We start from the raw sequence: 25,433 nt of genomic DNA on the forward strand, positions 1-25,433 counted from the left end.
CACGAAAACAAGAAAAAAGAGAAAGGAAAAAAAAAAACACCAAAGAATTTACATGTCAAACCAGGACAATATCACTTGGCAGCAGATAACTTAGAGATCTAAAAATAAAAAGCTTAGATTGAGAATCTCTATTCAATGCATGAATAATGATATAAAACACCTAATTAATTTGTTTTTTTTTTTACATGTTCTACATAACTGACCTTTTGGCTTTCATAGTACAGGAAGGAAGTTTAAGACACTCTGAAGAGGATAAGAAGATAAATGAGCTTTGAGGAAAAACATGCAAGGGTCTGAGCAACAGATGTGTCTACCATAAAACAGATTCCACTAGAAGAAGACTCTACTAGTGCAAGCTAGTAAGTGCTGCATTCCTAAATGTTCTTCTGTATATACTATTAGGTGACCAATATGTGCTTCATGAGTGGGCCTTGTGCATACTTGGGGAGTGAACATTTTTGCACGCACTTTTCAATCTTTCTAATTATTTTCACGTATATATAAATGACTATACATATATACACACACACACACACACACTCTCTTTCCAGGTATTACCATACTATCTGTCTGCTTCTGCTCTATAATGCAATCAGATACAAGCTAAGAAAATCATGGTTTGGGGGCAAGACCCAAGAAATATAACACACTACAACTGGCATGAACAAAAATTTTTATTCCTGGTACTGGATTATTAAAAATATTTATTCCTGGCTTTGAGTATAGGAGCATATGCTACAGGAATGTTCCAAACTTCAGTTGTCCTCCTATACCCTTTCAAACTAAAATAAGACTCTCCTGTTAACTTTCATAATTCTTGCACTTCTTTTAAGGAAATGAACATACGAAAAATCCAAGGCCTGCTGCTGCTAATCTACTTCAAGGGTAGGAGTATTAACAAAAACACATTTGTTGGGATAGTTTCCAGCACGCCCTTACAGCTAAAACACACATCAAACATTCAGTAGCATTTCAGGCTTGTTTATACGGAATGTTCCTAAAATAATTTACTTAACAAGCTCCTCCAGGAATTATCGTCTCACCTGGCAGAAGAGACCTTATTTCAGATTATTATATTATGTCTCTGAAATTGTGTTCCAAATATCATGTTTCCACTACTGGGTCAAGGTTAAGGAGTTTGAAGAGGATGTTCCCTTCTCATGACAGGAAACAGCAGGCAGCAGAGAGATGGGAAAGCTTGCTCTATGGGTGCATATTAATTGTGCAGTTACTGGCCTGGCCCCTGCTGCGCAGCCACAGCACTGACAGCACAGAGTTGATCTATGACAGGGCAAAGTTGCAGACCCTTGATCCTGATGCATGTTCAGTAGAATGAAAACAACTCACCTATGCACACAGACAGTGGAAAGTGGCAGATGGCCCAGATACAATCCCAATCTATTACTCTGATGAGCTAAAAAACGACTGGTTTCCTTGCATTTTTATAGTGTACTGTCTCTTATTATTCTAAATCAAAGCACTAGGCAGGAGCTCAGCAAGCAGCTTCCACTCATCTGCCTTATCAGCAAGAACAATGATTATTTATTCTTTAAAAGGCCATTGAAAAAACATAACTCACGTATTGCTAAATTTCAGAGGTAGTTTTCTTTGTGTTTTCTCTTCATATCGTTTTGATAAAAGGCTTAAAAACTCAGTTTTGAAGACTGATTCAAGCAAGCTATCATATTCCTGTTCATGTAGAATGAAAATGTCATCCTGCATCGTGCTGAAAAGAAATCAGAGTATATACCATTCAGATTAAAATTTCAATAGCAAATAGAGCCAGCATTATAATGAAATTTGTACACATGGTTAATTTTTAAAAACACGAAGTCCAAAGAGCATGTACCGTATAATCTTGCTTTATGAGAACACTTTTTTTGAGCAGTTGATAATGAAATACCTGAAACAATCCTGTTTGAAACACAGGAAAGGTATTTGGTCATTTTACAGTAATCACTGTTTCATAAGAACACGTGCTATTGAAGTTAAAATTAAAGTCCATTTCTTCAACAATGGCAAAATCTGTGATTAGAGATGAATTGGAAACTTGAAAGTTACTAGTCATAACGTAAGACTGAAAGTCAAAGCAAGCAAATTCTGAATGAAAGCTCTTAACTCTCCATCGTTTTTATCTTAATGGTTATACAGTACAAAGAACACACATGTTGGGATCTATTACCATCAATGGATCGATTCCTGCTTACAGATGCTGCAAAATACTCCACAGAACATTATATCCACATCAGCAATTTTCTTGGCTGATTTCTGCCGAGTCCCCACAGTTCCTTTGAGTTCTAGCTAGATTAGTGTTGTTTCAGCATGCTAATTTGTATATAAATGTATTGTTTTTCCTTTTAACAACATGTTGGCATACTTCCTCGCTATAACTACATTGGTGTCTATCTGTTTCTGCATCCTCTCTAAAAAGCAATATAAATAATGCTTTACAAATAAAACAAAAACAAGGAAATAAGTGGTTTTTTGTTTTTTTAAACGTAATATAACATGATGTCTCTGTGAAACAAGATTTCACTTTGTCTAGCCATGACCCCCTCGCCTTGCTCCAACAAAGATGATTACAGGATTTTATTTTTTAAGAGAAGAAAGCTGAAAGCAAGGAAAAGAAAGCAAGTCATAAATATGGTCAGCAAGCCATCATAGTCACAACTGATAAAGATATTGTCAATACAATTTCTAGCAACTCCATCCACAGCTGCTGCATTTAAAAAAAAACACCCTACAATTGTTACACTGAAAAGCTATTTACAGCAAGGTTATTTACTGCAAGGAAGCAGCTGACCTCCCTTTCACAACGTGCTAAAATCTCACACAAATTTAAAATTAACCATATTAGTTACGACTTTGTTATTTATTTGCTTCCAGCTAATCTTCATCTGCTTTTAGTAATATTAGAAAATATAATTGTAGCATAGCAATTTATTTCAATACATTAGATGTCTCATAAGTGAAAAAGATGCTACCTGATTGTATTTCTTTCTGGAGAAATGAACCTTTCAAATCCTGGATATAAAAGGTTTGGATTTAGAATTAGCATTTATTAGTAGTTTTCACAGTTTCTTCTAAAACCAATATACTAAAAACTTACTTGCTAATGGCATAAAATTTGGCAGTGTCAATATCATCAGTGATTAAGGTTGTGGAAAACCAGGCAGGTGGCTTTGGCAGCCAAGTGAAGGGCAAGCCAAAGTTACACAACGAGCACTATGGAAAAACGTCTTTAAATGGTTTGCATAGCAATAAATCACACAGAGAAGGCATTGATATCTGATCTATGTATTGTGCATTACTTCAAAGTTTCACAGTAAGTCAAAAAGTAAATTAAGTCTTGCAAATAAGGACCTTGAAATAACTTTCAGCTCAGAAAAGAAGTCCCTTCTCTTCCATCAGAGAGAAAATTAAATCTATTTTCCCTCATCACTCTTTTCTGATCCTAATTACCTAGCAATTAACAGATTTCCACTTTAAGCATGCTCTTTCCTTTTCCTCTCACAGCTGGTTTGCCTGATTGCTGACTCTTTAAATACGAAGGTGGTAAACAGTGGTAGCTTTCTCATCATCATTTTTCATCTAGTTACTGAAGACTATGCCTCCCTCTAGAGACTGTGAGTAGCAATTTACTTCATGCAGAATTAAAAATAGTTTCATGCTATTGCTACAGATACTCTTGACTGTTAGATATGAAAATGTTTCTAACCTGACATGAAGAATAAGTCGTACCACTACCCATTTTTCTAAAAGTTTACCCACTATTTCTGTATTCCATAATCTCCTTTCAAACTCTGAAATCTTTCCTATAGCTTATGAAAGTGTGTATGAAGCCACAAACTTACTTAATTACCTACCCCAGAGTACCTACTTAGTATTTAAAATAGCAGTAAGAAATGTAAGAAAATAAAGTAAAATCATGACCTCCCTTCCTACCATCAAGCAAACTTAAGAGTCTCAGCAGGGTTCTGAAAGAGACATGTAAGAAAAACCCCAGCACTATAGGAAATACTATCCAGCCAGTGGTCCTATCTTAGCTTGCTTGGCAAAGAGCCTGCCTTTGCAACACTGTTAGGATATCCTGCGTCACTGCTTATCAGATGAATTGTAAAACTCAGTTATTTACTGCTATTAAAAACACTAGCAGACTTCTATGAGTATTTGTCATACTCAATTCACAGAACAAATTACAAATTGGGTAATTGTATTTTAAAGGGCAATTCCTTTAGTAATTGTTACGTGGTGTTACTTGATGTAAATACCTGTCACTGGTGCTTGAATATTCTGCCCTTCTTGTCTGTAATACAGAACAAAGCTAAAATTCAGTCTGGATAAGCTCCTGAAAAGTGTCATTTCAATTTTCTTCTTCCAAGGCAGAGGACTGAGATTCACTTCAAAACTGGTCAGAAGTCAATTACCTTACAGGTGTCAAAATTTAAAGTATAGGGAGTTTCCCTTCCTTTTTAGTTGAGAATTAAAATTTTCTTTAAAAATAAACTACAAACTAGAGTTTTGAAAACACATGAGACAATGCAAGCTAGAGAGCTAATGCAATTTTTGTTTTGAGTCTGACCTCTGAAAAACTTGTATTTCTTTCAAAAATACAAAGGAGGCAATATTTGTACTGTGTAAAAGTTTCATTCTGGATTTCTTAATTGAAGACTGTTAAATACTACAAGCTGCAACTCTGGTCACTGACAAGATTATCTCAGATTCTAGTGAAGCAGTAATTTGTGTAGCCTCTGCAACCAGGGTATTGTATTACTAATAAACTGTATCAATACAGAGTTAAAATATTCCTTAAGTATGATCCGTTATGAACTCAGCCCATACTAACATGAAAACAGGAAAAGCTCTCCTGATCTTGTGTTTTCTAGGCAGCTTTGTTCTGGGGGGAATACCTGGATGGCTTGACAGTTTGTAATTCTGACACTACTTTTAGAATATACAAAGAATGGCTTTTCCAAAAAAATAAATTCAATAAGCTAAGTTTAAAACATTATTAGACACAATGTAATATACATATTTCCTCTAAGCTATGCACATTTTGTTTTCCTTCAAAACCTTCTGTGGAACTATTATTTACTTGTAAGAAGAGTGTAACAGCTTTTGCTAACTTGGCAGGCAGCTGTGCTTTTAGCTGACTCAATGCAACTCTGCCTTTGGAATGCTACAGGCCCAATTCAGCTGTCTGGCTGAAATCTGTTTAATATTTGTACAGTACACAGTTGAAACTTGGAACACTAAATAGGCAGGTTCCACTCTTTTAACCTGGATCTATTGTTGCTGCAGTTTTTGTTATAAAGATGTATGCTAAAATAAACCACAAGATTTGAAAATGGTATTGTAAAAGTAGACATTTCCCTAAGCTTGGAAAGATTTAATTTAGTCAAGAAATGCAGAAATGTGAAAACCTACTTTTTTTAGTACTGGATTATGTCTGTGGGAAGACTTCTGAATATCTTAATAGGAACAATGTTCTATAAGCATATATAAAAAAAAAAAAAAAAAAAAAAAACCTTTGCAGTAGCTGTCAATACATAGTACTCAACTACAGAGTATTCTCTTAAAATACAAAATTTTAATATTTATAGAATTCTTCTTGGTCCATTAGGCTGGATCTGTATTCTTTTGTATTAAATTTAATACTCAGCTGCCAGCTCTGATAAACTGCAATAACAAATGCAAAGGTATTCAGAGACTTTTTTTGTTCATCTTCAAGGGGATGAAGTGATACAGGCAAAAATCTATGGGTCTCATGGGCAGTTTCTTCCTGTTTTTACTTACTCACCTAACCAGGTTTCTCAGCTTTTTGTGGGCACCACCACTGATCTTTCCTGCAAGTTGGGACTGGTTTGATATTCAGTCATCAGAAGTGATGTGAAATCCAACTAGGAATAAAGGTTTTAACAGCTCACCACAGAGAACCACTCTTTAGGAAGCACTGGATATGCACAAGGTGTACTTACATATCCAAGATTTACTTCTCGGATACAAGCTTAAGCCAAAACTCACTAAACCTTCTTGAGCACGTTACAGTGCATATATGCTTCACAGAACACATTTTGGGTGACACCAGATAGGTGAGACTTAAACCAAGTGAACCATTTTAACAACTAGTCAGAAAATGTTTATAACATAAACATCTGTTGTTATAACATACTAGGGCTATGACTGAAAGTAAGTCCAGCTTGGTTTACAACATTCAATTAATACAGCTTATGGAATTCACCCTTCATCAATCAACTTATTTCATTCTGTTTTACACAGATTTCTGTCAGTGGAAAGATGTGTTCAAGATACTGACCTTAGAGAAACAGAAAGAATTCTCTCCACTTCCATTCTTCGCTTTAAGACTTCCTTAACTTGACCCTTTTCTGGACCCTGCTTTATCTTTTCACGCCCAATCAGGTATATGCACTTTGGAGTGAGGACAAGATCTCGCTTCACACTCTGAAACAAAATTATTTGAAAATATATAGTTATACAGAGATCAATGCATTAATGTCATGATGCTCTTCCAAAAATACGTAATGTACTGTGATTTGGGGCAAGGCTATCAGTCTTTGATTTGAATGTGTGCGGGGGAATCTGATGTGATAAATCACAACCTCAGAGTCAGATTGCACTGGACTAAAGTAGCTTTTCTTCCCTTTCTTAATTTAGCTTTCTGCCCAGCAAGTCTCATAAAGCAATTCCCTTTTGCCCTGGAACAAACGGCTTGAAAATCTCAATGTTGAGAGTAAGAGGGGTCAAAGACTATTTTCAAGCTACTATCCTAGAATTTTTTGACACATGGAGTTTGTTAAATGATCGTAGAGACATCAGTATAACTCCCTAGCAGAACTGATCATTAGTGGATCTTGTTCTTAAGCCTACCTTAAACCGCCTATCGTATTTAGTTACGGTGTCTGCAAAATCAATCTTCTCCCGTTTGCCCACAAACTGGCGTAGCTCTGGATGGTCCTCCATGCCTATGTAATCTCCTACAAAATTCCTGTTAATGCTGTTCCGTCTCCTCTCTTTCTTGTTCAGCAACAGATCTGATGCTTAAATACAAAAAATAGACATTGATTAATACTATATACTAAATTTTCTAAATTCACAGTGTGAAGGAGCATTAATGGTTTAAAGCAGAACTTTTGGGGAAGAAGTGATAACCAAATTGCTTCTAATAGGGAAAGAATAGTGAGGCACTGCTACTAATCCTTATGTAAGGATCCATGTGGTTATTAAATCCATTTCTATTGAAATACTCTGATGGCAAGCTTGGCAGTTCTGACAAATCAGGAGCGCTTCTGGAACTACGGAAATTCTCTCCTACTCAGTCTGGCTTTGAGACCAAAGTACTGGGTAGTCCAACAAAACCACACATACAGAACAGTCAACCTCATAAGTGGTACCTCAAGGGTCCAACAATTTCCAGTCATTCCTAGTCTGCAAAGCAATCATTTGCTTTACAGACAGGGAGATGTTTCCTTTATCTCTTGCACCGTATTTTTTGTTCTTGGAATCACGTGAAATAAGTCATCAAAAAGTTAGAACCTACCTTCTTCTCTCATCTGTACATATTTTTTCCTGGCTGCATACTTCCTCCATGCCTTCTGGATGGCCCTGGCATACCCATCATACTTCCTCTCTCTCATCTCTTCTAACAAAAAGAGCTGCACAAAAAGACATTGGGTAGGTCAAACATTTTACAAGATAAGTTTCGGAAAAACACTTTACTTTCAACTTTCCAATGTATTTCAATCCAGATCCAAGCTGGTGCTTCTGCTATGACCAAGGATTCATGGATCAGAATGGTAAGGTAGGAAGACATGAGAAGCTTTAGTGGTTCTGTGTTTTACCAGCTTACCTATTAACCTTGAAACCCGATTAGGAAGAAAAAGTAATATGGATTCTCCTGAAATACTACTGGTGCAACTTGAAGTTCTCCACTGGGCATCCATCCAGTCTCCCTCTCCAGCCTGACATATTCTTTAAAATTCACATTTCTCCTGTCAATGTTAGAATGTCAATGGGCATCTATGCAATGTGTAACACAATAATGCACCATATTCATATGTAACTTTCTTTCTCATCTAAATTTTACCCTGCTATGTCTACTGGCTCCACTCTTCCTCAGCAGTGAAGTTGGCTGCAGGACTTATAATTAGAATACGATCTTATATTTCAGTATGCTATGATAAGACTTGTTTCTACAGTGTTGTCAGAAATCAAGAGGACATGCTGATTTATGAAAACTGAAACGGCAGGTGCATCTCCTTTCCAGGTCTCACTACAATATATGTAAATTTAATGCATTAGAACAATTTCATAATTATTGAGGATGGCATATTTCACTACAGTCTTTTTACATAATTTATTTTTTCTTGTCTCATCAGAAGCTCAACATTTGGCTAACAATTATAATATTAAATCAGTTCACTAGCTTGGCTCTTGCTAATTACTTTCCTATACTGTGACTTAAATACACATAAGGACTTCTCTCCTAGCTCTCAAAAGCGAGAAAGTTAGTTTAAAAAAAAAAAAACAAAACTACAAAACAAACAAACAAAAAAGGTATATCAAGAAGTGAGCTTGGGCTATGGGATCCTTTATTAAATTTGCTGCTAAATGATGCAAATCTAGGAAAAGCATTGTTCATATTGATCTTAAAGGAAACTTGATCTAATGCAAACCATTTCTGCAAGACCTCACTTGTTTGTGTACAGAGTTATTTATTCAGGTGTTTGATGGAAACGTAAATAATGAAGCCTCATTTCTGCTACTTATAAAACCTTATTTTGCAGTTGGCAAATCTCCATCTACAGAAACTTATTTTAAAAAAAAAAATCTCTTCACAAACACACAAGCGTTAGATAGGGTTTCAGCACACAGGCATGAAACACACACCTGCTCCTGATGCAAAAACTTCCTAAGCTTCAGCAGGGGCATGATCAAGCCCTTGTCTAATTCAATTTACAGTAATCATTGATCTCTCGAACATGTAATTTATTTCTCTAATAATGCTAACTGCAAAATATCAGTGTAAAATAGTCTATCACCTGCTGTTGAAGGTCAGAGTCCCAATTAAGGAAGTTCACTGAAAACATCAAGTTAACTAATATTTTACTGAACCACATTATAAATTAAAAATATTGCATAATTTTTTTCTTAAAATATGTATTGTAAAGCCTCCCCTCACACTCCCAAACAAATCAAGTACTTTTTCATCCAATTAACTATAACGGTCACTTTCTTTAGTGGTAGAAGAAAATTTTTCATTTACTATGTCAGAAGTAATGACACTAGCCTTAAGTTTAGTCATTTCAGGGATGTTTCTTCAATACTTTAAAAAAAAAAAAAGCTTTAGAATATTTACCTCACATTATTTCAACTTAAAATGGAAAAGGCCCCAACTATTTTAGTATTTTTAAAATTAACCTCATGACTTTTCAAAAAAGGACATTCTTAAAATAAAAATATATAGTAATCAAAAGCACTAACTTAAATTAAAATCGCAATGCAACCCTAAAAGTTTTACTATTTTCAGTCACTCTCGTATTGTCCTATACTGCAGAACTGCCCTTCAATAAAACTCACAGATATGCCTTTAAATGTCACTGAAATATAAACAGGACATATTACACAAATGGGAAGGTGCTGCAAAACTGGAAACATTTTTTTTTCTGGGAAACAAAATAGTAGGATGTGATGTTGGCGTACGGAAGATTAAGGTTTTAGCTACTTCAGAGTAGGCCACGCTGGATACATCAATCCTAAGTGACTAGTTGAACCATTTAGCTATTAAATAGAAGATGGGTACCAGCAAACATTTTCATTCCTTTCTTTGAAGATATGGCTGCTGGAAATCTGCTCTCTTATAAGGGGCATGCATACCAAAGCTTAGGGTCTTTCAGCATTCAGAGAAGTTTATTTCCTTACGATTTATTACATAAAACAGAAAAACAGTTTAAAACTTTAAACTATCCTTTCCTAAAAATAGTGTAACATCAAGAAAATGGCCTTTACACAAATTATTTTGGTTTCTTTATCTCCCAAACTGAGACTGCATTGGGTTTGCAACTTACAATGGATGCAAAATAATTTCAGTGAAAACAGGAAAAAACAATTTTCTACAGTGTAAGACAAACTGGAAGATACTGCTTAAATTACTAATTCTGGTCCCTTGTAATTACAAGCAACTAAGTAATCTGTATTACTCTAAAATGCTACTTGACCAGAATGGGTATTTGCCACTGCCCTATCATAAACTTGAGGTCATCAGCAAAAGATTGTAAGTCCCAACTTGTCACAAGAAGAGATATCAAAGACATCCACTGATGGCCAAGACTATCACACCAACTTTGTAAGACTCACCAAAATCTTAATAAATAAATCATGACCTGTGCTACAGTGGAAGGCAAAGCTCATGCTTCTTTATAATCAGCTGGTTAAGGCTCATTGACTGCAATGATTAAGTGAAAATAATCCTCTACTAGAAATTCCTGCTCTGTCAACATGCATACAAGTATTCAGATACCCTATACACCCTGAACACTACAATGCTTTATTATATAAACAGATGAGACTATCTTACCCTATTCATGGTAGAAACAATTTTGATTAAGACTTGGACAAGTATTATTTTCCCTCTAAGCTTTTACCATGTGAATGGGCACAGCAGAGTCTACTGCCTGAATTTTTGCTACTATACAGAGCAAAACCAAAAATTTTCTGAAAAGGAAAATCATAGCAACAGAAATATTCTGCTCTTATTTTGATGTGTAACTTAAGGCAAAGCACCAAGAAGTCACCTGCTTCTAATAAATAAGGAGCACAGGATGGTGAAGTGTGTACTTTTCTTCCTTGACAAGTTTCCTGAATGATGTATGAGCAATTTAAAAGCCACAGGAAAAAAGCAGTCTTAATATGCCTACCTAATGTTCTTTCTGGATGGGATTTCAAGTTACAGTCATCCTGGGACATTGATTTACTCCATGATATATAACATATCCTTACTATATTTGTTGCTATTCTCTTATTTTCATCAGTAGTTCTTATACTGAGAAAAGGACCTGTTTTCTTGGACTAATGTACGCAGATATCTTCTCAAACCATCGTATTCCTTCATATGACAGATACACTGATGGAACATCATATGTAACCTGACAAAGCATACAAAGCATCCTTGTGTGTCCCATCTCTTCCTGATGTATTTAATGCTCCTTGTGTGTCAAATTTATGCAGTGTCCTTATACTGTACCCATCACCGAAGTGACTAGAATCTCTACTGCACCCACAGACTTGAGGCATCTGTGACAGGCCTGCCCAGCCTGACTTATATTCTGATGTTTCTCCCACCCTAGCAGATACTATGTAAAACTTCTGAGTGGGCAGGCCTCTTATTTCAGTTAAAGCTTCATATTTATAGACTCATGTCCTGCCACACTTACAGACTCTGGAGCTTTGATGAAGACTTTGGATTTCCCGAGTTGGTATTGGTCAGGATCCATGTTGACAGACTGAAGCAGATGGAGAACTCCTTGCTTCTCTTCTCCTTTCCAGGAAGGCCAGGTTGCTTTGGTCAGAATGGCGTACCTTAACCACCAAGGAAAATAAGAGGTTAAAACAGCAAAGAACAGCAGCAGAATACCACTGATTCTTAGTATTATTACCCGGGGGGCATACTGACCACCTTGGTAGGACTTACAGAAGCTCAGAGCATGGGAAGATGCAGAATATTAAGGTGTTCTTTGCTTAGCAAGACAAAACAGCTGCATTGAGAATGGCAAGTGTCCACAAGCCTCCCACTTCCAGATCCTAACTTAACTATTTGGTAACTGCAGTAGTTAATTACAGAAAGTTCTGCTCTGCTCTCCTTAAATCCAGAACAAGGTTATTTACTAGCAAGGACTTAGGGTACAAGTTTAAGTACCTCCATATTCTTAATATGCTAGACTTTTTCCCAAGTATGTGATCAATTTCCCACTCAAGCCTTTGTCTTACAAAGGTCTTTTGTGTTTCTGAGCAAGCGGACAGCTCATGCTCCTAACCCACCTGTTAACAACAGCTGGTCCGCATTTAGTGAGGAGCCAGTCTTGGCCTTACCCCAGAAAGCCTTTGGCTTGGCACCTGCTACAGGAGGGAAGATACTGTGATGTTGGTGCTACCTGGAGGGAACATTGAGGTGAACTGACCATACAAACAGCTAGGAAAGGAGGCAGGGAAGTGCTTTCTGTCTCATAATACTCCCATGCTTGTATTAGTAAAACTATTCAATTAATGAAAAAACTGATAGAGTATGGAGTTTAGTTTGTTGTAATTCCCAAATTCATGTTTCATAGGAAGATTCAGGCAGCTTCTAATAAAACTTCTCAAAATCCCACGAGTTGTTAGAAACTTAATTCAGGAAATGTTCATTTCTCTATCTTGTCATGTCTAAATTGTTATCTAGCCAGAAGCAGAAACAGTGTCATGCAATTTAATACCACATAAAAATAACAAACAGTTAAAAAGGAGCATATCACAAAAAACACAATACCTCTAAATAGCATGTACATGAAAAGAAAAGGCTACCATAAATAATTCAGTAAGATTCAAAGGCCCTATACTGCTATCCTGTTGAAGTTAGTTATCAAATACTCAGACACTAGCATGATGTTATAACAAAAGTAGCTCTTATGACATCTTACGGATGTCCATTATACATAATCTGTTTAGAGACAGTATAACTTACTTATCAGTATTATGGGATAGATAGATGCGTAGTAGTAAGGAGGAGTTGTAAGTTAAACTAATTTCCAGCTTATTTAACAGCCTCTTTTGCAGGTTCATCATGTAACTCCAACAATCTAGTTGGATAATGAAGTCTGAATATAAAGGTGCTGAAGTTAATACAGGCAATGAAAGTTGTAGAGCCCCTCACGTAACATCATTAGACACTACATTTCAGCATGTTACAAATTCTTTCCTACATCTAAGCTATATAAAGGAGGGCATAGGGAAAATATGACTGAAGACCTTTAAATGTAAGTAAAGTTCTCAGGTACAGAATAAGAAAAGATTAGAAATTCTCCTTTTTCATAAACTTAGACTAGCTTCACATAATTTACTGTTGTGACAAGTCTAATGGGCAGAAAAAAACACCAACATATTCTGTAACATGCACCAACTGAGCATATCACAATTCTGGAATTTAGTATTTTGTGTGTGTCAATTCTATCATTGTCCACTGCTGTTTGGGAATGAATAGCACCTTCTTCCAATGTACTTCTGCATACTTCTCATTAAACTGGTCATGTTGATATCTGTATATCTAGGTTTTGTGACTTTACGTGTAATTTGGGCTTTTGAGGGACTTCAGCACAACTGTGTTCTTAAAATGCTGTGAAACAATTCCATAAAAAAAAAAAGACCAAAAATATTATCTCTTACAGATTCACAGCAAGGAGTTAGGTCCTATCTCTGAGTATGGAGTTCAGCTTTCAGATTGGTTATGCTTTGAAACACATAGGCCTTTTCAGTGACATTGGCTTTTTGCATGCAAATGTAAATTTCGTACATAAAAGTCTATTCAGCCCCAAAATCTCTTCTTACATCAAGATGCCAAGTAGCTCCCAATGAAAACAAATGTACAAGCATGCATTTCCTGACCATCCCATGCCTCAGCCCACTTTTACTCACACTGACTCATCGTGTCAGAACAGGTTGTTCTGGATATTAGGAACTGTGAATGGAAAGGTTGCAGGAAAAGGTTTACTCTTAAATTGTTAAATTTTACAAAACTGATTTGAAACAAATGGATGAATTCCACATAGAATGGTTTCAGCTGCTTGTGAATCTCTGCACATGAAATGAAGTATAGAAATCTATTCACCTTCCAGAAACACCATGTGGCTTTCCTCTGTGCAGACCTCAGGCAGATTTCTAGACACAGCCCTCATAATCAGTTTTTGACAAATGTTAGGCTAGATTTCATACTCATTATTATCTGTTATTCTGTCTCAGCAGTAGCCTTCACATAAGGTTTTATACTCTGAAGCACATTCATGTTTATTATGTCTGGGCTTGAAGATAAAGAAAAAAATAGGATTAAAAATTATTTCATAATGAAAACGGAGTCCATATGTTAAGGTATGAATTTGCACTGAAATGGCTGAATGGCAGGCACGTATTTCTTTGCCTATCCTGTCACTGGCAAAGAGCAGTTGGAGAGCTACCCTCAGATTCCAGAATACACAGCTCCTAACTCTAAGTTCTCTTGACTTCAGTTCTAACTTTCAGCAACCCTTTCAAAAGACTACAAAAAAACTTCAGCAAGTTTACAGGAAAGTGAAAAGACTTTCAAAGACAACAATAGACAATCTTTAAGACACATTTAAATCTCTGCATAGCCTAGATGAAGGTAAATAGGAGAAAGGTAATATAGGTAAATAGGTCAACAAGGTAAATAGGAGAAAAGAAAAGCGGGACATGAGAAGCACTTAAAAATTGCAACTTCTTTTTTTCCTCATCATGTAAACAAATGTACTGTAATATTTCAAAATTAGTATTATCCTACCTCTGCAAAAACTTCTTGAAAACCCGCCTGTAGGCATAGCCAGCTCTTCGTACTCGAATATTTTCTTTAAGACCTAAGTATTCCACTTGATGTTTTACCCTGTGGACAAAGCAAGATTTAAAATCTATTTTATTTTTAGAAGTAAAGAAGACTACTTGTAAAATTCATGCACATATGAAATAATAAAATTCATATATGAATCTATTTATTCTTGCATATTACCATGTACACTGCATGGCAGAACAACTACTCAGGGCAGGTAGACTACATTACTGAAATATATGCAGCAAATTTACCGTAGCATTCCCTATTGTAGCCTAACTACCTACCTCCTAATTCATGTATAAATTTCTTCACTAATATTACCCATAAAAAGCCAAATAACTACCTACACAATTACATAGCTGATATCCAAGGCAGTGGGAAATTGCATTCTTTTATTGTAGTTTTCACCTATGTTTTATATAGCTCAAACATTGACAGTTGCACACAGCTCATTTTTGGCTGTTCTGGAGAAGAACCACATCTGAGGAGAGGAGAAAGGCCCAAATTCCAAACTTCCAGAACACAAAGAATCAGAAATAGGATACCTTGGGCAGTACATTCATGAAAAGCTAGCACTGTTCTTGACTTTACCATATTGCAAAGGGAGGATCTGAGGATAGGCACAAGACTTGCAGAAGTGTGCCTGGTAAGCTTGCTCATGGCATACTTTAATTCTAAACAAAAACTGAGCTGGTACTAATCCAACTGAAAGTGTTAATGGCTGTGGGGTGATTCTCCTGTACACACAAACTGAAACATCGTTATCCCAACACCATTACAGTTCCTCATGCAAAACTCTTTCAGGTTCTAAACAAGGAACAAGTATTTCCCCATAAATCTTTTGGCACCTTTTCCTGTCTTTGGAGCTGTGGAACATATTTTAAGTTCTTTCTTACATATCCTGCTAGTCTGCTTTTTAATGCTTGGAGATTTGATTTGATTTGAAGAATTTCAGTTAACTTTGCTAACAATGTATGATTTGTGCTGTTTTCCTTTGTATTTCCTTACTTTTCTCATCTAAGTCATGTGGTTGAAAGAAGCAATGTCAGCTTTTAATTCTGAAATGTGGTGTTCAGGGGTTCTGTTGTTGTTTTTTTTATAGGGCAAATTATGCAAGCTTTAGCTTTCAGTCAGAGGTAAGCTAAGATTTTAGTCCTGTAAGTTTAATAAACAGCATATAAAAATTCTTCACATATTTAAAAAAAAAAAGTGAGTCTGTAAGGAACCATTTAATTTTAATCCTTTTTAAAGTACCATTTCTCCGATTTTACAAATCAAGATATTTCAAATCTTGAAAACCCTCTAGGTTAATTTGGTGTTATTTCTTTAGGTATTTTGAAATGCTAAATTTCAATATAAATTTCATCACTTGTTGATTATTTTTTTTTTGGTAGAGACATTCTTTTCACATGACTCAGTATAAGGGGAAAAAAATTGAAATCTCATGCTACAAATGACAAAAGCCCTGTGGTTATTTCTTTTAGAGGTATTTTATTAAAGACAGATGCCGCTCTTTTATCTTATAATAAAAAATACTGCACATCTTAAATTTACTGTGTTCAAGGAATAAAGTATGTTTTGTACTTACTCTAAAAATTCTGGTACAGTAACAGTAGAAAATTGATAGACAAAAATACGTTTTCCTGTTTATAGCTTTTCCCTCCTGTTCACATCTGGAATAATGCACTGCAGCAACAGTATTACTCCCTTTTTCTTACTGTCCTGCCAGTATTAGTGTCCAGCAACTGAGAATTTGAGACATTTTTCTGTTTTTCTTTTTCTTTCTGAGAAAAGGCACACTGAAAACCTCCCTCCAGGCATCAACCTCAAGCAGGTCAGGGTCTGGGAATTCAGCTAATGCAGCAATTTCGAATACACATCCAAGTGGCTGTGCCAGGATCTGAACAAAAACACATTTCAAGGAACACCCCAATTTTTTGAATAACTAAGGTATTATACAAGGTTTAGGTACTATACAAGGTCTATCTTAAAGTACAAAATAATCTGAAATTATTCAACAGCTGTAGAAGGCTGAAGTGACATGGGTTGTATGAGCATTAAGATGGGCTTTTGTGAAGTTTCTCCTTACTTGATAACACTTCCACTGTCTAGTAACATGCTACTAATAAGCAGATTAAATATACTATTCCCATCATATTTTTAAGTATGGCAGCATGTGTATGATACAAGACTAAATGATCACATAAGAAAACCAAAAACACTACTGCAACATTCAGAAAAATAACACATACTCAGTTGTGTTTTTGTTTCCCTCAACAGAACTTTCTCATGGTAAAATCATGAAACAACAAAATTAAACAAGCTGAAGTTTGAGTTGATATATGCATATAATTACATTTATTTTTCCTGGAAATTTCACTAAATGTTACAGCATATGTATACAATATGATGTCAGAACAGATGAGAAATGGCTTGAAAAGGGAAAGAATGTTAGTATTTGTAAACAGGGATGAAGGATTATTATCCTAAGAACTAATTCTATTTGTAGTTGAGTTTCATACTATACAGTCATTTGTATTTCATTTATCTTAGCGTCACCAGTTGCTGCATTTGTTAAATACCATCCCTGTTGGGAGGGGGGAGAAATCTTACCCACTTTTATTCCAAAATGGGCTTCCTGAAAGCTGGCCTTTTATCAGGATTAGTTTTTTTTTTGTTTTGTTTTGTTTCGTTTCATTGGTTTCCTAGCAACACTTCCCACAATAATAGGCCTGTTTTCCAATATGTAAATGATTGATTTTAAAAGTGCCCCCAATTCATATTTTTTGCTTTGCTACAACTTTTAGACATACTTTTGCTAGAATAACTTTCCTCCTTCGGTCCCAGTGTGGGTGAGAAATTAAGTGCTGCATAGTAGGATTTTAAAAGGTGGGAAAAGCTAGAGAAAGAGGGTCTACGTTTACTGCCAAGACCTAAATGACACTTTCAAGGGGCAGTCATGATTGTGGCTTCTGTAAGTGCTCTACATCTGCATGTAATTGTGCTAGTCTGTGTGCCAAATGGCAGGAAGTGAATTCTGGCAATGCTGTTGATGTGGTCAAGAATATTCTTTATCGGACTTCACAAATCGTTTCACTGTGACAAAAATAACTAATTGCTATTATCAGCACTTCTACCAATACCAGAAGTACTTGGTGTATAATTAAAAATGTTAAATACTGTATCTGACCTCAGTGCAAGAAAGAAATGTATCTTTTTTTTAGATACTATGAAGATGTTAAAAAATACCACATGGTTAAAGGTGACTTAAAACAGATGCAATAAACCAAATTAATGATTTAGGCAACTATTTAATGTCTGTATGAATGATATTCTAGTTATTTCTCTTTAAAGAGGTGGCTAATGAAACTTAAATGTTGGAAATTAAAAAAAAGAAACCTATATTCTTTGCTATAGACACTTTTTTCTGTTTTTCTTTTTCTTTTTTGTTTGATACATGACAGCAAATACAGATGTCATTGGCTTTCAGCTATCTAATAGAAGCTGTTTTCAAAGCATCGAGCAAAAGTTAGAATTGATGTATAATGCATTTGGTGTGCAAATTCCATATGGAAAACAAAGTCTTTAATATACTTATAGTTTTACTGCTACATATTCTGCAAATTTTGATCATCTGTAACTGATATGAAAAAAAACCTAAGAACTGGTTCTACTAACTGCTTATTTAGATCATGTGCCCAATTTATTGTCTGTAGGTTATACGATTAAAAATTATGATTTTTTGGTGGCTGTTTTTTTGGCTCAATGCTGGTTCTCATTGCACCCTCTGCTTATTCACATACCTGCTCTCCTCCCAGTCTCGAGGTTTCTTTGTCTCATTTGGTTTGATGCAGCGAATGTAATGGGGTGTACACTTCATCAGGGTGCCAACGAGATCATTTGCTTGTTTCTGTAAAATCAACGAAAAAACAATAGGATCTGACCTAAAGAGAGTAAATCCTCTGAGAGAGTTCTAAAAATATCAACCATCTACTGATGATCCAGTTGACTGGATCCAGTTGGGTTTGGTTCTTTTCTCCAGAACTCTCTTGGGATAATATATAGCAGTAGCAGACCTGCACTTTTAGCCTGGAAACAATGTACAGAAAAAGTCATGTATTTGCATGTATGTGTAAGGTAAGAGGGAGAAAGTAAAAAAACAAAACAAAAAACACCTGTTAATACTAAAAACATCCAAAATTAAGGAAAGGATGCTATTATTTTTATATTACTGGAAATTTTTCTGCTCTTTGTTCCTGTGTTTTTGCAAATCACTTTTGCTCTATCAAATAATTCTATTCTTACTATTTAAAACTTACCCACGTTGGTCTCTATGAATATGTATGTAAAAGATGTATAAACACATCCACTAAGAAACTCAACACCTTCCACAAGTCTCTCACCTCAGGAAAACATTTTCAGTAAACAGAAGGCACTATTATCTCCAACCATGTAATATATTTAAACTACTATATAAAAACAGGGAGTGGGGAATGCATGTCATGGGGAATGTGTTAGGTGAGCTTAACCATCAGAGTAAAATATACGGAAAGACACTGAAAAAATATTAATTTCCAAAGTCTTTAAGTATATCATCTAAGCATATATTTTACAACCAGTCTCAAAAAAAAAAAGACGCTTGCCTTCTAACACTTGTTGCTTTATTCAGCCCACACTATGGTCAATAGATAGACTTCTGTTAACTTCAGTGGGCGTAGGGTCAGGCCCTGCTGCATTTCTGCACTATAAAGAGACTAGTTATCTGTAGTTATTTGTAGGATATCAAGTGGCTGAGTGAAGGGGCTCATTCATTATGCACATGCAAGTAGTATTATCACTACCATCAATTGCTCATTTGGAAAATTCACTGCTGTAGAATGCAGATGAACAAAAGGTTTAATGAACAGTGATGCTGGGCAAAACATGATTCTAACAGCTGAAACAACGCATTGCTTTGCAGTCAGAACACTCCACTGTCTATCTTTTAAAAATATCTGGATAATAAAAACAAGCAAAGACTACTATTTTTTTTTTAACTTGCACAAACACACACTAATATAACAAAAATTTAGTCATACTTTGATTTTACTGCCTGCAGTGGTAGGGCGACCCTTCTTGTCCACTTGAAGATTTTCAGGAAACAGAGCCTTTATAAAAGGCCTAGAAAAGAATAAACAAAATAGCATTGGTATAGAAAGACAATTAAATGCTGGAATGTCAATAAATATGCTGTTAAAGTTGACAGTTGAGTAGAATATAAGGAGCTATTTATGTTAACCCAGAGTTGTATCGAATCTATTTTAAGATTACTATTTTCCAAGAGCTTCATTCGTCACAGAGATCCCTCAGTATTTTAGCGAGCCTTGTAAGGACATGTGATAACAGATTTCAAGACTCAAAGCAAAAAGCACTTCCTAAAAAGCCTCAGTTAGTTAAAATAAATAACAAAAAAATGTTTATGTTAAAACAGTTCCCGTTCTGAGATAATGCCAAATCAGTGATGGCCTGCTTTGAGGCCAAAAAAATGTTTATCAATATACTACCTAATTCTAACACTTTGGTACCTTACATAATTACTGAGATTTGCAGAAAATGAAGACTGAGTACAATGCAAGTGATGCTGTTTTTCTGTGATGGTTTATTTCCATTTTTATGCAAATCAGTTGACATGTTGTGAAGTAGCAGAGAAGTCAGGCCTTCTGCATCCATCTGAACTAGCACATTATTCCTAGCTTTAAGCAAGTTTTGCTTACGTACAAATCACTGCTCTGCATGAGTTCAATCAAGTCCATGAAAAGAACATCCCGATTTCTCTCGCAGAATCCATCCATATCATAAGATACCTGGGCCAAGGTGGAAATTGATTGTTTGTGGTAAGTTGAGAACCCAATAATTACAGAAAATTTATATCCTGTCCTCATCAGTAGCTGATCTGAACTTTGTGGTTAGTCTGGTATTACTTAAAGGCAGTATAGTGATTAAAAAATCCTTGCATATAGTAGTTAACTCTTTCACAACAAAGGAATTCAATCCATATACTTAAACTCAAAGAAAAAAATGGAACTAGTGAGTAGAATAAAATGCATGTGATTTCAATACTTTATAGAATAAAAATATTTAGCACAATAAGGGTTTACTGTTATTGAATATAACAGCAGGAAATCATGAATAGTCTGAGAAATATGCCCAAGTAACTGCATATAGGATCTGTATATATTTCTAATTTGACTAGTACATTAAGGATCATTTTTATGCCTGAGTGCTTTAAACCTACTGCTATTATAACCGACAATGAAGATTGAGGTATTTATTACATTTAATACTAGGTTTTGTTTAGTACAGTTGACAGCAGCAAGGCCCAGACATCTATCCTAAGTAAGGGACCTATGTCAGGGCATGTGTGTTTTAAGTTCCATACGTTGTGAAAGGATGGCACTGTCTCCTGAGATAATCTGCCTATTTAAAATCAGAATAACCCTCTAGAGGTAATACTTCCCCCTTCCCTTCATGACTGTTCTTTTTTCTTATAAATGCATTATGCAGAATTCAGTGATGATTTTCCATACTACCTTTCCAGCATAATGATGAATGATAAATCCTTGGTTCCAGCTGTTGAAATGTTCATGAGTCCCAATCTGCATCTGGAGTTTTTGTAGCAGTGTTTGGTCAGCTCCTTCTCCCACTGCATGCATTGTGGCACATACGTCATCTAAAATGCTCATAATTCCAGGGGGATTCTAATGCATTTGAGGAAAACAACAAAGTGAGGAAAAAAAAAAAAAAGCTCAATGCCTACCCCCAAAAGAAAATTCTTTAGTACAAAAACACAACAGCAAAGTCACAGCAGGAAGAAATCTCCATCAATCTATACAGTTCATAGTAGAGGTTAATTTGTACACTAGCATGCAAACAGTTTAACGAGAGATACAAGTCCACGTAATGCTAGTGACAGAGTGGGAAATTATGCCTGTTAATTAAGAACTTTTTAGAAAACTTTGCAAAGTAATCTTCTTTCTCGTTCCACCAAAAAATACCTATGTATATTACCAAAAATTACCTAATGTATACAGGAGCATGTCACGAAATTGATGACAAATTTAAGTGGATAAAGTTGTAATTTCCAACCAGTGAATTTTTCAATCACGTTTATCAAACATGCTATCTTATGGTTCTCTTTTTGGCCAATATTTTAAATAACTTATCTTACAGCTCTTGTAAGATCTTATAAGATACCTTATGTAAGATTTACATATAGGCTTAGTATGACTCAGTTACTGAACAACAGTATTTGCATTTTTCTCATGAATGTTCTTGACAGCAAAGCAGTTGCCCAAATATTTTAGAGAAAATTCTTTTTCTGTTTTTTCCATCTGTTTATGCCAATTACTTACCACTTTGTTCTCTATGAGGTCACACACTATTTTGTTGTTAAAATAGTCTATTGGAGTCCATCTGATTCCTTCTTGCACATATTCTTCCTGTTAAGTAAGAGGAAAAATGCAAATATTCCACGCACCATGGCTCTAGCGGCAGATCTACAATATACTACATATATACTCTATTTACGTTTAGAAAAACCTGTCAACTCTGTTTCTGGGTAAAGAAGAGGAATGACCCATATGATGATTAAATCCAGCTCTCTACTGCCTAAGAGCTGAATTGGGATCCTTCTCTGTGCTCCCCACGCATTCTTTTGTCTGTCATAGCCATTGAGTAGTCACTAAGACAAGCAGGAATATTTTGTCAGTGCATTTATTGTCAAAGTCCTTTGCAAATAGCAACAAAATGAGCTTTATGTTACCTTGACAATGCAATTAAGCATCCATGTTCTAAAGTATTTTACAAAATAAGTTTGTGACAGGCATATCAAGGATCAGGTCCTCAAAATAACACATTCAGAAATGGACATAAAATGGAGACAACTCTACTTTTTATTTCTGTATACAATTACTATGACCATAAGGATAGAGACTGGGAAAAAAAACATACTGAAATTTGATTAAATTGATTTGCTTGGTTGCATACATATGAATCTAGCTAGACACTTAGAAGGTTATTTGTGTGCTCAACTGCATTGATCAGTTACTTTTATACAAAAGCAATTGTGTATGTGCATTCTCGAAAACACTGTCCTAAAGTCGGTGCCAGGCCTGAGCTCATACTGTACGCAATTACTGTCTCAGCTGCATTATGTCTGCCCTCCCATGCAGAAGCTCCCATTCACATAAAGAGAGGTTTTTCAGTGAGATTGTGAGCAGAGAAATGCAAATACACTCAGAAGTATTTGTGCATTTGCCACAGGGATCTATTTTGTATACATGAAAAAAGAGAAACGGAGAGGGGAATGGGTGTGGAGGAAACTAAGAAAAGTATTCCCATTTTACTCTGTCACATCCAATGAAAGCACAGGGATGGAATAGAACTGCAGTTTTCCATTCCTTTCAGTGAGTCAGAGCACACAGCAAGTCTAGGCAGTCATATGACTACATTAGTACACAGTATGACGGACTCGCTTGGTTTACATTTTTAGGGTTAGCCAACAGCCAAGATTTTGTTTTGGTTTGTTTTTTTGTTTCTTGCTTAACAAGGCAAATTTTATTGTTAACAGATGATGAAACCTTACTTTTTCTACCAACTGAGAAAAATGATAGCTCGTTCTATGAAGTTAAAAATAATGTCTGGTTACCTGTTCTGCTTTCAGTGTCAGTTCAATAAAAATCTGCTGCAGTTTTTCATTAACGAAGTTGATACAGAACTGCTCAAAGCCATTTTTCTACAGAAAAAGAAACAAAATTATTCTCATGCAGTAATTCTTAGTTCTTATGTTGGCAATAGTAGAAGCTTCATAGAAATATTGTCAATGATGGATAGGTTTCTGATTTTATAGGCGTTGTGTGTAATCTCAGATCTTTGTTTTAGGATCAATGACCCTTCAAAGTTCAAAGTTTCTTAGAGCTTTCTTCAATATTTTGTGTTTACTAAGTGAGACATTAGCAGCAAGAACTTAATGTCCAAGAAGCTGTCTTTTTTTGGCTTCTATTCTGCCCCAAAACTTTTTTTTTCCCTGTTAGATTTTTTCCCTTCTAAGTAACAAAAAACTGTCAGGTCAGATCAGCTCAAATGCTGAATGTTGCATCGTCTCACCTGGAATATTTCAAAGCCGTAAATATCGAGGACACCAATATTATACTCTTCATGGTCCTTCTCCATAGCCTTATTAATGGACTAATAAAACAAACACAAAACATAAAACAAAGTGAAGCTTAAAATATTTAAATGGTATATTCATAAACCTTTATATAAATACAGTGTTTCTTCAGAAATAACATATTGGAATGGAATACATATGTATTTAATAGGGTACTTTTTAATGAAGTGTTATTAATATCTAAGAAATGAACATTATACTACCCTTTTTTCCAAGTCAGTGAGCCTTTGGATTTTCTGTTTGTAAAAATCTTTCTCCTTTGGAGTAACTGGCTCAGTGCAGTTGAAGAAAAAAGAGTGAACAAAAAAACAGACCAGCTTTAAGTCTGATATTTGATGCGTTTTGCAGATAGTAACATGATTTTTTTCACCAATTTCTGTAGTCCCCTATTTCATATAGCAGGAATTTCAGAACTGTCATGAACAGGAAGGCTTCTGAGATACTAGCAGTGCCAACACAGAGCAGATGAGCAGACATCATTTAATCTAGCTAACATCTGTGGCCAAAGGTAAGGTTTATCCCCTGCCAATTCAGCCTACAGTGTCATCCTGAACAGAAAGCACTGCAGCATGGAGAGTGGAGTTTGAGCATTTGCTCAAATGCCACAGTATCAGGATGCTGAAGGAGATTCTCTGCAGGAGAATGGGGTAAGAGAACAAGGGACAAGTACCATTTTATTTATTCTGCTCATTTGAAAATGCTCTATTCTGTAGGAGAAAAATAAGACTGATTTCAGAGAAGTATGGATGGTGACAGGAAGGAGATGTCAGAACATCATACAGGTCAGTTGTGGCAAGAGACTGAACAAATACAGCGCTGAAAGCACAGCTCATTTGCTTCAAAGGAAGTGTAGCATTTGTAATATAATCAGTGCCTTGTATGTGGTCGTGTTCCCACCGTACTACTCAGTGCTGCTGCTAAGGCTTAGGCAAAGGAACACATACTGGGTGCAAAAAAGATGGAAAAGAAAAGCTCTGCAAGGAACATTCCCACTGTATCAATACTTCAATAGAATCAAGCAAATACAACTTACATCCACCAAGTAATCAAAAACACGGGCATGAAGGGCCTTGGCCAGTGCATCCCTGGTGTAGCAAGCTTGTTCCACGTTTAGTGTTACATTAATGGACTCAGATTTGCCTCCCCACTTGCTGTCCATCTGTCTGCTGGTCAGTTTTTCCTTTAGGCGGTCCTGGTTAATTCCCAGGAGGAAAGCAGGGAAAGCCAAAACTGTAAGAAAAATCAAGGTTGCTAGATTATGACTTATACACTGAACCAGTGCAGAATAAAAGAAAAAAAAGTAGCTGTATCACTAGTAACAAACAGCAGTAATAAACCTCATGGGGCATGCAGCTTTAAAAAAAATAGGTATTTATGTCTTAAAAATTCCTCTAAGCTCCCCAAGGAAATTTTCAGGTCCTTGCGTACATGGATTTTAATTAAGATAAACCACCTCAAAGTAAAATAGTCATCTATTTCTGTACCTTCAGTCCCTCAAACATGTAAGCTGTCTTAAGCCATAGTTTTGAACTATGTGGTTGATGGAATGGCTGGAGGAGATGGAAAGAAAACACGAAGCTCACACATTAAGTAAAATTGAAGCAATTGAAAAAAAATTTGTAA

The 25,433-nt window shown here is 35.7% G+C and overlaps 1 protein-coding gene across 4 annotated transcripts in view; it reads right to left on the reverse strand.

Annotated features, from left to right (window-relative positions):
• The window catches only part of MYO1E (myosin IE), a 92,065-nt gene that overhangs the window by 10,452 nt on the left and 56,180 nt on the right, over positions 1 to 25,433 (reverse strand). For all 4 annotated transcript variants that reach the window (XM_035554253.2, XM_035554254.2, XM_035554251.2 and 1 more), the window contains 14 exons: positions 24,844 to 25,040; positions 23,747 to 23,827; positions 23,289 to 23,375; positions 21,994 to 22,080; positions 21,172 to 21,339; positions 20,360 to 20,445; positions 19,681 to 19,762; positions 18,406 to 18,512; positions 14,558 to 14,656; positions 11,451 to 11,595; positions 7,559 to 7,673; positions 6,889 to 7,058; positions 6,317 to 6,462; positions 1,580 to 1,726 (listed from right to left, as the gene is read on the reverse strand). In XM_035554253.2, the coding sequence (XP_035410146.1) occupies positions 1,580 to 1,726; positions 6,317 to 6,462; positions 6,889 to 7,058; positions 7,559 to 7,673; positions 11,451 to 11,595; positions 14,558 to 14,656; positions 18,406 to 18,512; positions 19,681 to 19,762; positions 20,360 to 20,445; positions 21,172 to 21,339; positions 21,994 to 22,080; positions 23,289 to 23,375; positions 23,747 to 23,827; positions 24,844 to 25,040 (1,717 nt within the window). The remainder of the gene's footprint in view (positions 1 to 1,579; positions 1,727 to 6,316; positions 6,463 to 6,888; positions 7,059 to 7,558; positions 7,674 to 11,450; positions 11,596 to 14,557; positions 14,657 to 18,405; positions 18,513 to 19,680; positions 19,763 to 20,359; positions 20,446 to 21,171; positions 21,340 to 21,993; positions 22,081 to 23,288; positions 23,376 to 23,746; positions 23,828 to 24,843; positions 25,041 to 25,433) is intronic.

Source organism: Cygnus atratus, chromosome 11, assembly GCF_013377495.2.
Source record: "Cygnus atratus isolate AKBS03 ecotype Queensland, Australia chromosome 11, CAtr_DNAZoo_HiC_assembly, whole genome shotgun sequence".
Lineage (NCBI taxonomy): Eukaryota > Metazoa > Chordata > Aves > Anseriformes > Anatidae > Cygnus > Cygnus atratus.